Below are 13767 nucleotides of genomic sequence, written 5' to 3'. Positions count from 1 at the left end.
CTGCAAAATGTTGAAGCTTTTTAAGGCCTCATAAACAGCTGGACTCCTTACAAACACTGCAAGTGCTGTAATATAATAAAAGCAATTCAAAGATTAAGGTCAGTGTTCAGTTTTCCTACCTATTCTGATGGTGATTGTACTACATCTGTTTTGTCTCTTTCCAGTGCCTAAATGGTAACAACACAGTAATACATTTAAATATACTTTGCCTTACAATTACGCTGCTGATCTTTGAAGAACTCGGCCTTAGGATTTTTTTTGTCTTCATTCCAAATGCTTCAAGCAGCTGGTCCCAGTGATCCTTCTTGCAGCACTTCATCAAGCTCTTTTGATGCTTGGCTCTCAATAGTCTGCATTACTTGACTGACTTCATCACTTTGCTCATCTTCTAGAGTGATGTCATGATTCAACCTGGCAATATGATTTTTATTACATGTTCGTTCTTTGTGCAGCTTGTTTTCTTTTGACCACACTGTTAGGAGACGTGTACTTCAATTTAAAGCTTGAGGAAGGCAACTGTCTGCTGGAACGTTTCGATGGGCTGACATCAGACCTTCTTCGTTGGTAGTCTAGATCACTATGCAAGCGCTTACATCCCTTGCACAAGACTACACTTTTATTGCGATCTTCATAAAGGGTATTCTTTCCAAGTTCATGCCATAAGAAACAATTCTTTGAATCTATACGTTGGAATGGGTGATTCCACACACGGCAACTTTCAGTGTGATATCTAATGATAGCACGGTAGTGGTTGTAATAGTGATCAACATCTATCCCTGGACAGAACTTGAATTCAGCCTTCTTTGATATCACCTTGCAAACACTCAAGAATTCTTCAACGGTGTAAACTATGCCACTCCTAAAAGCAGTAAACAGTACTTGTGTTTCATATCTGTATGCAGACACTTCATCGGTTGGATAAAGCAGTATTCTCGCAACCGAAATAGGTCCTGTAGGTGGAACACTATACATCATTTGTTGTACAACTTCCAGAACTGGGGTTGTGGGGCTGTTCTCCACATTGTTTCTTTATATAAAAAGCAAATCTTCAAAACATGATTCTCCTTGAGCTACGAAGGTTTCTACGTTTGTACCAGAAGAGTCACAAGTAGAGGGTAGGATAGAGCCTGACAACTGCAACGCTGATAAAATCTCACTGCCTATCATAAAAGTGGATATAAACTAGGTATGTCTGGTGTGTACCTTGCATTGTGTCCAGTAGCGGCATGTGAGTGCCCGTCGTGCTGACCTCACTCGCGGTGGAGCTCCTTAACAATTTTACTTCAGATAACTCACGAGTTTTCTCTAATCTAGGTCGCTTGCAACGAACACTGTCGTCCTCTTCACTGATTCTCATGGTGCCTCCAGTGGTAGTCGCCATTTTGTTTGCACTACCCGGTTAAGGCGCACGGGTTTAAACAGGCACTCGACACAAGCACAGCTGAAGACATAGCACTACAAGTGTTTCTTTTTGATGAATCAACACAGTTTCAACACTTATCAATGCACGTCAGTCGGTGAAGCCAGGTGATGATTTTGTACGGAATTATACTGAAGTATGCGGAATATGATGCAATATTTGAATGCAGTGCGTTCTGACCAGGTAATACAACGTTGGACACTCTCCCTCCCTCTATATATTATGAACTCTTGCTTTTATTTTATGTTAATCATATTTCAAATTCGTGTAATAATTATACCATACCGTAACTATGGTAGTACTGAATATTATTGAGATTTGCACTAAAAATGTTGTCCAGAAACCAGCCTCATAATTGCAGTATTGGCAGTATTGGATTGGTGTAATAAGCCCTTAAGTGCCTTCAGTGTGACCCAGATGCTTCCAGTAGGTTGCTATGATGTTATTCAGTGGGATGTACTGACTGACTAACTGAGAAGCATAACTCAATAAATAGCCAAGACTATACACACAGGTTTGATTTGTTTTTGCTGTTAACTGTTGATTCAGCTAGACAGGTGCCTTTTGGCATGCCACATGGAAATAACTTTGTCTTCTTTTGTGTCCAATTTCTTTAGCTGACAACACAGGGTATCAATTTGTGGTAGCACATTTTTTGTGGTCATCAGATTGATTAGGCAGTTCTCTGACCTCTCGTACTGATTTTTTTGTTTGTTTTTGTTTTGCAATGTTGTATAAAAGGACCAGTTCACTTTTAAGTGATTGATAGTTGAGGCATGTTCATATGCAAACTGATATGTCTTACACTATTTTTTGTTGTAATGTTGTTTTATATACATGGGTTTATCAGCCATAATTATATTGCTAAATAAGACACAAACAAGTATTTGGAGTATATACTAAAATTCATGCATTCTAATATAACAGTTGTTTAGATGTTAAGTAACTCCTATTATCTACAGGCTGATCTACCATTGGGAGTAACTGAGAAAAAGGAGCCACACAATCCAAAAGCAAACCGCACTAAGTCCAATAGCACTAAGAAGTTGCAGAAGATTATTCAGAGACGGCAGGAGAGGGTAGCTGAGTGGCATCAGAAAAAAGAGAGGGAGGCTTTGAATACTCAGTCATCGAAGGAAAGTTGTGAAGACTCTGTAGCAACTCCATCAGCTGAAAGTGTAGGTGTATAGTGTACAGTATGTGTGGTATCTGTGTGCGTGTGCATGCGTGCGTGTGTGAGTGGTGTGTGTGCGTACGCGCGTGTGTGTACGTGTGCGTGCGTGCGTGTAGTTTGTGCATGCGTGCATGTGTAGTGTACTCTGTGTGTGCATGCACGCGCGTGGTGTGTGCGTGCGTGTATGTGTGTGTGCATGCGTGTGTAGTGTACTGTGCGTGTGTGCATGTGCAGTGTACTATGCCACATGTGCATGCGCGTGTGTGTGTGCATGCATGTGTGCGTGTAGTTTGTGTATATGTGTGTGTGCGTGCATGCGTGTTAATTCCAGTTACTGAGATCAAAAATGCCATACTGCCTTGCACTAGTGTAGATGTAAGACAAATGTACAAGTACACGAAAAAATTTGGAATTTTCAACTAGAGTAGGGACCATAGCACATCAATAAAAAGTACTGAAACAAGCTGGAGTAGTCCATGATATTAAATCACTGTAATACAATAAGAAGTGTTATATCCCTACTGTGCATTTTTTTGTGTACTTGTTTGTTAACTTTTTTTGTAAATAATTTTATTATGGCTGGTGAACCCATGCATACTGCATCTGAAAAGGCACCGCGCACCCCAGCTATATCAATAATCGTGTGAAAAGTGAAGTTACCATTATGTTTCGTTGTCAGCTATGTTCAACCCGTTACACAGCATTTCAAATCAAGAACTTGTTGAAAGCGTTTCGAGTTGATCTGAAAGCTTGTTTGGCTTAGTTTTACCTCACCAATACTGCCTCATCATCGTAAGAGAAATTTGAGGCTGATTTTTGGGTGATATTATTTTGTGGGCCACGCCTACTCCTTTGTGGTCCCTACTGTACAGTTACTACCGTACTGTATGATAAGCCCTACTCTACCTTTTACACATTCGTTAGCTATAACTTTGTTAACAATGATGTTACCATATAAGCTATGCTGTCTTTGTACCTGTCTTAGGTTAGCTATACAGTACACATTGATCATTGTAGTGGGAATATGGTGGAACACAATAAGTAATTGTTGCACATAAGGACGATGCTGCTGGAGCGACTGACAACTGACAGGGAATTGTGACAAAAACATAATATGCAGGGTTTCTATTAGATTATGCATTTAATACATTATTATTCATGCATTGAATTAGAAGTTTTGTATATGCATTTTACACTTAATAGTGTTAACAGCTTTAGATAGTTATTTGACTATTCCAATCATGTATGTATATGGATTTGCTGACTTGTGTAGACAATAGTAAGCACATGCAAGGATACATAAAGAAGTGTTGATACTGTAATAGTGAAGAATGTGTTAGTCGCAAAGAAATGCGTTTAGAAACGCAAGCAGTTAAACCTAGCTGCTAAACAACAAACACACTAATGCTAAACAAGATATCTTATATGTGTATCTTGTCGATGACATACGATAGGTCCTGTATAAACCAAACGTCAAATCACAAAGTTTGGTGCGATAACACGTGTATTCACAATGATTATGGAAGCCTTATTGATATGGAAGCCCTACTGATGAGCAATAGCCACGATAAAGAAGGATCAAAGAAAAATCAGTAAGCAATAGCGCGTACATTGTAGGATATTTAAAATACTAAAAGTTTCATCTCCATGAAATTCGAAGCATTTCCGCCAAAGAAGTAAGGCTGTAGCTGTAGCCAATTTTCCGCTACGCTTGACTGAATGAGGCAGTGGGGCAGTAGAAAATTCGCGAAAAAATTTTTTTTTTAATTTCGTAGCACGCACCTAATCGAAAATGCTCCTGGTCGTTCTGAAGACATGTTTGGGCTTGGTTATACCTGACCAATACTGTGAAGAGTTTGCAAAGATGATTTTGGCTTGATTTATTTTTGTAGACCACGCCCACATCTTTGTCGTATATGTGTGTGTGTTTGTATGGTTGTGTAGTGTATGGTGTACCCACAGTTGCCATGCTCTATGTCACACATACCCACAGGGCGTAATTGTAAGGTGGACACACCAAATCAAGGAGAAGTTGATGTCACTGATGTTGGAGATGTGAGAAAATGTGGCTTTGAAGTACATGACGGCCTTGAAGTAGTACATAGCAGCAAAGATGAAACAGTTAAGTGACACTCTCAGATGTCATGAACTATAATTTGTGACTAATTCTTCTGTCTCCTCCATCTGTAGGAATCTAAACTAAAGAATAAAGCAAAGAAATGTAAAATAAAGATAAGGGTTTTACTCTGATAGTAAACCTCGTAAAGTAAGCATGCACCTAGTTTCTTCATGGTTTTTGGTTGACTATGTTTTGAATTTTTTTTTTTTTTTTTTTTTAGCAATGAGAGAAAGAGATAGTTTTAACAGGATTCACAATAGTCGAACATGGTGGAATATCAGCCAGTGCTGACATTGATGAGTTAGGAAATGTACAGAAACAGGAGTTAGTTTGATGTGGTGTACTGTTGGAACCTGTGTGTAATGTGGATGTATTGATACCAACTAAAAATGACCTGATTATCAAGGTATCTTTGCATTGATCTAGTGTAGAACTTTATCTTAGTGCATAAGTCCTCAGTTCATATCAACAGATCACACGCACACACACACATGCACACAGAAACAGAGACAGAGACATGTGATTTTATTTCTACGCTGTATTACTTGAGCTAGCAAGCTATGATGAATTGTTTTATGATTTCCGTTCTCCTGAATTGATATCTGTGATGAGAAACAGATTCCCCTACTGAGCTTGCTATTGTGTCTGTCTGTATATATTCTGTGTAATATTCAACTGTTAGGAATTAGAACTCTTACTACCTATCCACATAAATATTTTTATTGAACATAATGAAACTACAGTAGAGATCTTTGGAGAGACTGCATGGTAACTTTTTAAACATGTTTAATATATGTAACATCTTTAACCAAGCTGTTGGACCAGGTGTCGTATAGACCTTCAGCACTTATGCTGTAAAGCTTAAGTAAATAAAATTTTTAAATGCAATAGTTTTTGCATAATGCTTTGCTGTCTTTCTGATACTGCCGAAAATCAGTCACGTATTACAGAAGAACTATACAATCCACCGTATGAATGTACAGTAAAAGTAGTATATGTACACATATCTGTATTGAAGCCGTATTCAAATACATGCAGAAACTAAAATATATATATAACCAAGAGTTAATAATAAGAGAGGAGAGTGTCTAACGCTGTATAGGCCTGTAATAGATGATTGCGCAGTAGTTAAACGGCTTCCTTTCCGTGTAACGTACAGGCTTCTAGTATTTGTTCGTTTCCTTACCGCAATTAGTTTAGCCGCACCGTGATGAATCCTCGAGAATATTCGAAGACTGAACTAAAGACTGAGCTGTATGTACAGGGAACAGTGCTCCTTCAATTTAAGAATGCTCAAAGGTAGGGTAACATGGCGACGCAGTGAAAATTCGAAGCGATACTCCGCCATTGGTTTAGTGTTTATTGGTTTCTCAGACGCTCTCCCCCAGAGTTATCTTCGAGGTTAATAACCACACTTCTTTACGCAACAGAGTGATGCTCTTCGTGGTGAACTTGAACATCGAGTTGAACGCACGCCCTTGTGTCTGGGATAGCCTTTGTGGTTAAATGCGAAAATATACTAGCCAGTCTGTCGTTACACGGAAAAGAAGCCGTTTAACTTCTGCACAATCATCTGTTACAGGACTATACGGCGTTAGACACTCTCCTCTCTATATTATTAACTCTTGATATAACACTTCTTATTGTTTTACTGTGATTTAATATCATGGACTACTCCAACTTGTTTCAGTACTTTTCAATGTGCTATGGTCCCTACTCTAGTTGAAAATTCCAAATTTTTCCATGTACTTGTTTGTTAACTTTTTTTTGTAAATAATTTTATTATGACTGGTGAACCCACGCATGCCGCATCTGAAATGGCGCCGCGCACCCCAGTTATACCAATTATCATCTGAAAAGTGAAGTATCCATTGTGCTTTGTTGTCAGCTACCGTTACACAGCATTTTGAATCAAGAACTTTTCCGAAGGTGCCTCTACAATCTACACATACCAAAAGAAATGATGTCGGGCCCCAATTTTATTAGTTATCCTCTGAAAAGTGAAGTATCCATTGCGCTTTGCTTCCAGCTATGTTCAACCTGTTACACAGCAATACAAACCAAGAACTGTTTAAAAAGCACCTCTGCAATCTATGAAAAATACGGACGATTTCAATTTCGAAGGGAAGCCATCACGTGCTTGCGCTAAATCAACACCTTTCCCTGTCAGCGAAGATGAATGGGACACAAAGGAGGACATTGGTAAGTCCATGAAGAATGCATTGTACATACTGCGGTATGCCCAAAGGCACCTGTCAGGCCAAAGTGATGTCGAACAGTGAAAAAATCAAGCCTGTGGCCTTAGCCGTTATCGAGTTACGCTTGTCTGAAGGCATCAGTCAGTTACTTACTTACTTACTCAGTCAGTCAGTCAGTAGAAAATTCTGTCGAATAAAAATTTTTAAAATTCTTTAGCAATTTGTTGGAAAGCATTTCGGGTCGATCTGAAAGCTTGTTTGGGCTTAGTTTTACCTCACCAATACTGCCTCATTGTTGTTAGGGAAAATTGAGGCTGGTTTTTGGGTGATGTTATTTCGTGGGCCAAACCTACTCCTTTGTGGTCCCTACTATACAGTTACTATCATACTGTGTGATGCTGAGAGCCAAAACTAGGCTATAAATGCCAGCATTGCATGGTGTATGCAACATGCTTAATTGTCTTGTTTCACTGTTACAAGTTAAGAAATAAACACCTGGGCCTGAATAGACGGTGGGCTTGTTCAAACGTCAAAATAGTTTATTGAAAATACATGTCTGGGCTTCTATATGGATACATATGGTATATGCATAAATAAACCGTGTCATGTTAGGTTACGGGTATTTTTACTTCTTTTATCCAGACAGCCTAAAACCCCATGGAATAATGAAGCTCCATTCTCTGTTCCACCTCACCTCTGAGACCAGCATGACACCTTTGAAGAACTGCAAGGAAGAAGGTCTACTGTTTCCACCAATCAGAATGCAACAGCAATAGCATCAGTGTGGGTTACAGGCATTAATAAGCAGAAGCTGATAATCTACTATCATAAGTCTATCCATGTTGTATAAGGTATGACCTAGCTGGTATAGATTCCTATGTTAATTGTACTACTTGTAGTAGAATATAACAGCGACGTAATATATGAGCTGATCCAAAGTATGTTGGCCTTATCTACAAAGACAAGTTACAAATTGCCAACCTGTAAAGCAATTTCTGGGTTGGAAATATTTATGATGCCTGGGAATAGAGTTAACAAGTACATGTAAATTAGTTGTGGTATTTATAGTAGGTTTTGAATTTATACCCTAACGTATATGTATTATCTTTTTTGGGTAATACCAAGGACACATGGTCGTACCCTTTGTGAAAGTATTGTACGATGGTTGTGTAAATATTCTCTATGTTGTAATTTGTTGACCTGTATTTTAGCTATTACTAAATGATCATATTTGGTTGTTCTGCTCCATGGAATATTTTCATTACCTCATAAAGTTATTTTGTTGAGATAATGGACAAACATGGTGCAATGGAGACTGATGATAAAAGGTTATCAGGACAGTTAGCTACTTTGCCAGAAAACTCATAGACTCTTATTACAAATTTTGGTGGGTTAGAAAAGTTCTTCTAGCATTTGTGAAGCAAAAAGGACTGATATGCTTAACAGAGTACGCCGCTCTGGTAGTTGCTTCAATGAACAGCAATGGTGGTGATCAAGATATGTTAGTGCAAGTGGTAATAACTTTAAATCCAGAGATATGATGATGATGAAAGATACACATGGAATGAACTATGGCTAAACTGCAATGGGATACTCACTTAAACAAAAAGGACTTAATAAAGTTGGTAAAGATCCAGCAAGTAAACAACCAGGTAATACAGCTGGGGCTTTCCCAAGCAAAACACCATATTCTATAAATAGTAAAAATACAAAATATGAAGAAAGCATGAAAAAGAACACTGCCATGCCACAATCCCAACGTCTACACTTGGGGGCATATATGATCCAATGATGATCTCAGGAAAATCCACTTATTCTGATTAACACAGCTTTTTTTTGCCGAGTGCTGTATTTGGCTCCAGACCACACCTGGGTGCTATATTTTCTGTAGTGCACACCAGTGCTTTAACTAGTATATACAGTATCAAAACATGAAAACACAAGCAGTCAGATATAGATTTTTTTTTAATAAAGAAATGATTGATTTTGAATTTTCTTCTACATTTCCTACCTGCCTGCCTGCTTTCCTACCTGACCACAGTTGTAAGGCTGGAGGCCAAACAAAGCAGTGTACAGCCACCATTTTCCACCACAATAATAAACTCACCATGCTCTTTGGGTATGTGCTCTCTGCACGTTATCTTTCCTTGGTTGTCATCTTCTTCTTCATGCAACAAAACAATACCCAAGTGTTAATTTCCCATGTTAACTCACAGCATACTTAGACACCACAAATTATTTAAAACGTTTACACTACTGTAAAAGGTGTCCTATATGATCCGACCAACACCAAGAGAGGTCCGATTTAGCTGTAAGCAGGAGAGATTAAGTCGATACAAATAACACGCTAGTCATTACTACTCTTCATGAAAGCCCCGAAAACATAGCATACACACATGCGTACCTTCTAACATAATTACATAAGAAATACAATTACAATTATAATAGTCAGTTCCCGAGACATCCTCTGGCCGCCGCAACGTCTTTGTCCACTCTGTCATTTGTGTGTGGGCCTTAATGGCTGCTGCTCTTGTTGGACGGGAGGATACTCCGGTGTCATCTACAGGATGTTGGTAAGTCTCTTGAGCATTGTTATTCACTGGGTGGATATCTGTACTAGTTTCAATGTTGACTTCTAATGGGTAGAGTTTTGTAATAGGCCGATTGGTGCGACCACTAGTAGTTTGGATGCTGGCCGATCTTACAAACCCATCACAACCACGCTGCAAGTCCTTCACTATGGCCAACCTCCACTTCAATCGTGGGCAGTCATCATGAACAATTACCACATCTCCAACCCTTATAGTTTCCGTGTCAGATCCATTGTTGTTTGTGTGAGCCTCTCTCAGTGAGGTAAGATATTCCCTCCTCCATCGCATCCAAAAGTGATCAATTATTAAGGAACGGGCTTTGGCCTTCTTACTGAGGCTGTGTTGAAGGTTCTTGTTGTCATGATAATCTTCATCATTCAGTTCATCTTGCATAACTGTTGGTTGTGGTACAGTACTGATCATCCTCCCATATAAGAGATGAGAAGGCGTCAAGGGCGTAGGCTCATTTAAGTCAGTGCCAATGTATGTCAATGGTCGGTTATTCAGATGAGCTTCTATTTCAACTATCAGCGTCTGTAAGCTTGACAGTGTTACAAAGGTTCGACCAAGTGTCTTCAGGGCATTCTTGGTTAGGCCAATAAAGCGTTCCCAATATCCGCCATACCATGGAGCACGACGAGGAATGAATCTCCATTCGACACCTTGGTTGCCTAGGGTTTCCTTTACTGCTCTTGATTCTAATAATGCCTTCAGGTCATCTGCAGCTGACATAAAGGTTGATGCGTTGTCAGACAGTACAAGTTTTGGCAATGACTTCCTGCTGGAAAAGCGTCGAAAGGCTTGCATGAAAGTCTCCTCAGATAGATCATTCACAACCTCCAGTTGGACAGCTCGGGTACTGGCACAGGTGAATAAACATATGTACACCTTATTCTCCCCTTCTGGTGTTCTAATATACAGTGTTCCAGTGAAGTCTACGCCCGTGACACTGAAAGGGTCCATCTCTTGTACTCGGCACTTCGGTAGTGGTGGTGGGTTCGGTGCCCTGTAAGGGGTTCCAGACAGTTTATTGCACACAACACAATGTCTTAAAATATTCCTCACGCATTGTCTGGCAGAGGGTATCCAATAAGCCTGTCAGAGGTATGTAACAGTACTGTTTGTTCCGGTATGAAAATGCCTTTCATGTGTATCACGGACAATCAGTTCAGTAAGTGGGTGTCTACGAGGGAGTAGGCAGGGAAACTTTGTTGAGTCTGAAACTGGAGCGTTGTATATCCTCCCCCCACAACAGATTAGAGAATCCTTATTCAGGAAGAGACGTAGTTGACAAACTAACAGAAGTCGCGTGGGTGTCTTTGACTTGAAGGCTGCGTACTCTTTAGCAAATGTTTCCCTCTGGACAGCTCCTATCCACAACCTTTGTACATAGTGTAGTCCCTTAGGAGTTAGTGGACCAGTCACCTTCTGCGATGGATGCCTTACATTGTGTATGAATCGTAGGACATACCCGGTTACTCTGAGAAGTTTAGTCAGTCTGCTGTGTCTTTGAATGTTAACAACAAGCTGTATCCCGGGCTCTGTGTCGACCGATCCTTCAGCATCTGTATGATTGGTCTCTATCTCTTCAGAGGTAGTGATATGAAGTACGGATGCAGGTGACCATGTAGGCCAATTACTCACGAATGGTAACCAAGGTAGACCTTGTACCCACAACTGCGATGATTGGAACTGAGTGGATGTGATGCCCCTCGTTAAGAGGTCTGCTGCATTGTCTGTGGTGGGACAATATCCCCACTTGTTGCTAGGGAAAAGGTTATTGATTTCCTGGACTCGATTTGCAACAAAGGGTTTCAGTTGTTTGTTACTAAATATCCAATGGAAAGCAATTTGGCTGTCACTCCACAGTCTTACTTCCAATTTATTCAAGGCAGGTTGTAGTGTCGTACCTGTAAATATAAACTTAGCAAGATGAGCAGCTATTACCGCAGCCTTAAGCTCTAGTCTGGGTAAAGTGATGTTCTTCGTAGATGAAATGCAAGACTTTGCCATTACTAGGGCGACATGGGTAGAACTTTGGAGATACGTCACTACCCCATAAGCCTTAGTGCTTGCATCAGCAAACACGTGGAGAAATAATGGAGAATTGGTACATAGTGCAGAATATCTTCGAGTTAGTACGACATCAGCAGCTTCTTCCATGTCAGTGGCTATTTGTTTCCATATGTCTTGTAGGTCCTCCTCTAGTGGATCATCCCACTGTACCTTCTTTCTCCATAGCTCTTGGGGGAATAATTTGGCTTGTATGGTAATGAGGGAAAGCCACCCAAGTAGATCAAATTGCCTTGATGCTGCTTGTAGCACACTGCGCTTAGTTATGTCACCATCAGTTTGAATTTGCTTCTTCACAAGGCTAACTGTGTCTGTGCAAGTGTTCCATTTCAGGCCTAAGAGATTAACAGTTGTCCTTGTATCTAGTGTCTGGTCCGCAAGGGCTCTCTCCTGTAGTGTGTGACTGTTGCCCATGATTGCAGGTTGAAGTTGGCATCTTTCATGATAGTTCTAACTGTTGTGTAGTAATGTAGGATGGCCTCTTCTGTTTGACACCCTCATATGATATTGTCTACGTATAGGTTTACTTTCATGTTACTTGATACTGTCAAGTTGTACGAGGTCAGATGATAATCCAAGGCAGCATTAAGCATAAACGGAGAGCTGGTTGAGCCAAAGAGTACCACCTTGAATCTATACGTGGTAAATGTACTTTCTGGGTCATTGGGATCCGATAACCATAAAAATCAGGTGAAGTCGCGGTCTTGTTCATCTAGTCTAACATGAAGGAAGGCCTTCTCGATGTCAGTAGATAGGGCGTAATGGTATGCACGAAAACGGATCAGTATACCACAAAGATCATTTAAGGGTGCGTCACCAATCATCAAGCAATCATTCAGGCTGACATCATGTTTAGATTGATGACAGCTGCAATTGTACACGATTCTAACTGGAGTTGTTACTGAGTTTTTGTGTACTGGATGGTGTGGTATGTAGTGTACTTTGTTGTTCTGTACATCTGGTGGTGGAACCTTCTCGATAAAATCTCGTTTCTCTTGTTCAGTTATGATTGTGCCATAGAGTTTGAGTAACTCAGGATGACGTCCCAACCTCCTTGCTAGGGAACGTGTCTGACGATCACAGACATTCAAATTTGTTGGTAAAGTGGGGTGGTTTTGTTTCCACAGAAAGCTGACTATGTAAGAGCCATCACTGTCTCGTGATATGTGATTGTGTTGATAATATTGCATGAATGATTCAGACGACTGTGATAAATCTTGTGAGGAATCTAGGCGATTGACTGATAAGTTTGACATGGTAGAAGTTATGGCTGAGCATCCAGTAGTGTCATGTGTGATTGAAGTATGTAGCACACCAGCAGTTGTCGACTGGGAGTGTTGTGGTAATGGCCTTGAGAGTAGATAGGCTAATTTAGACTGCATGTCAGTGGGACCATTTCCCCTGATTATGTGGTTCCCAACAATCTCCCAATAGTGGTCCACTCCTATTAACAGGGAAATATCAAACTTGCAAGCAGCACTGACTGGATGAGCAAATTTCACACCACTTAGGTAGGGAAGAAGACAAACGTCTGAATTGCTTAGAGCCTGAAGTGGAGCAGCAATAGTGGGTACTACCATAGCAGAGATATTAACATCACCCACATTAGTCTCAAGTGTAAGATGAGCAATTCCTACTTGTTGCTTAGTGGTATCTCCACCAAATGACAAGACAAGCACATTTTCCTGGGAATGTGGAATTGATCCTAGCTGGTTTGCTAAAGCTTGGGCTATGAAGGACCTTTGAGCCCCTTCATCAAATAAAATATTGGCCTGAGCTCTGGTACACCCAACTCGTACTGTTGCTATGGCTGTCTTTAGGAGGAGACACGTGATGCTGTAATTAGAACCAACACTTTGTGTGGTAGCTGTTAGACCAGAAACAGATTGAGTGGGAACAAAACTTGCTGCTGTGGGCTGTAGAGGGCTTTGTGCGGTGGCTGATTTTTCCATTTGTAAGACTGATGGATTTCCTTGTAAGGTTGATTGATTCCCTTGTAATGTTGACTGGCTCCCATGTGTGGTTGAGCTTGTAAGGCTTGGGCTATTAACACTACTAGTATTCATACATGTATCACAAAGGCTTGTGTGGTGCTTTCTATGACATTTCTTGTACCTGTTCCTCGAATTACAAAGTGAAACCTTGTGTTGGCCTAAACAGTTAAAACATAGCCTTTCCTTCCTAACAATATC

The 13767-nt window shown here is 40.3% G+C and overlaps 1 protein-coding gene across 8 annotated transcripts in view; it reads left to right on the top strand.

Moving 5' to 3' along the window:
- The window catches only part of LOC136260527 (E3 ubiquitin-protein ligase TTC3-like), a 79792-nt gene that overhangs the window by 49289 nt on the left and 16736 nt on the right, over positions 1-13767 (top strand). For 7 of the 8 annotated variants that reach the window (XM_066054345.1, XM_066054328.1, XM_066054318.1 and 4 more), the window contains 5 exons: positions 2383-2598; positions 4588-4715; positions 4785-4860; positions 4934-5119; positions 7554-7762. In XM_066054345.1, coding sequence (XP_065910417.1) covers positions 2383-2598; positions 4588-4653 — 282 coding nt within the window. In that variant the 3' untranslated portion in view covers positions 4654-4715; positions 4785-4860; positions 4934-5119; positions 7554-7762. Of the gene's footprint in view, positions 1-2382; positions 2599-4587; positions 4716-4784; positions 4861-4933; positions 5120-7553; positions 7763-13767 lie in introns of those variants that run through there. The other variant, XM_066054308.1, reaches the window with a different exon arrangement.

This window comes from Dysidea avara, chromosome 1 (genome assembly GCF_963678975.1).
Source record: "Dysidea avara chromosome 1, odDysAvar1.4, whole genome shotgun sequence".
Taxonomy (NCBI): domain Eukaryota; kingdom Metazoa; phylum Porifera; class Demospongiae; order Dictyoceratida; family Dysideidae; genus Dysidea; species Dysidea avara.
The sequence above is the reverse complement of the archived record's forward strand: the minus strand, read 5'-3'. Positions and strand labels throughout refer to the sequence as shown.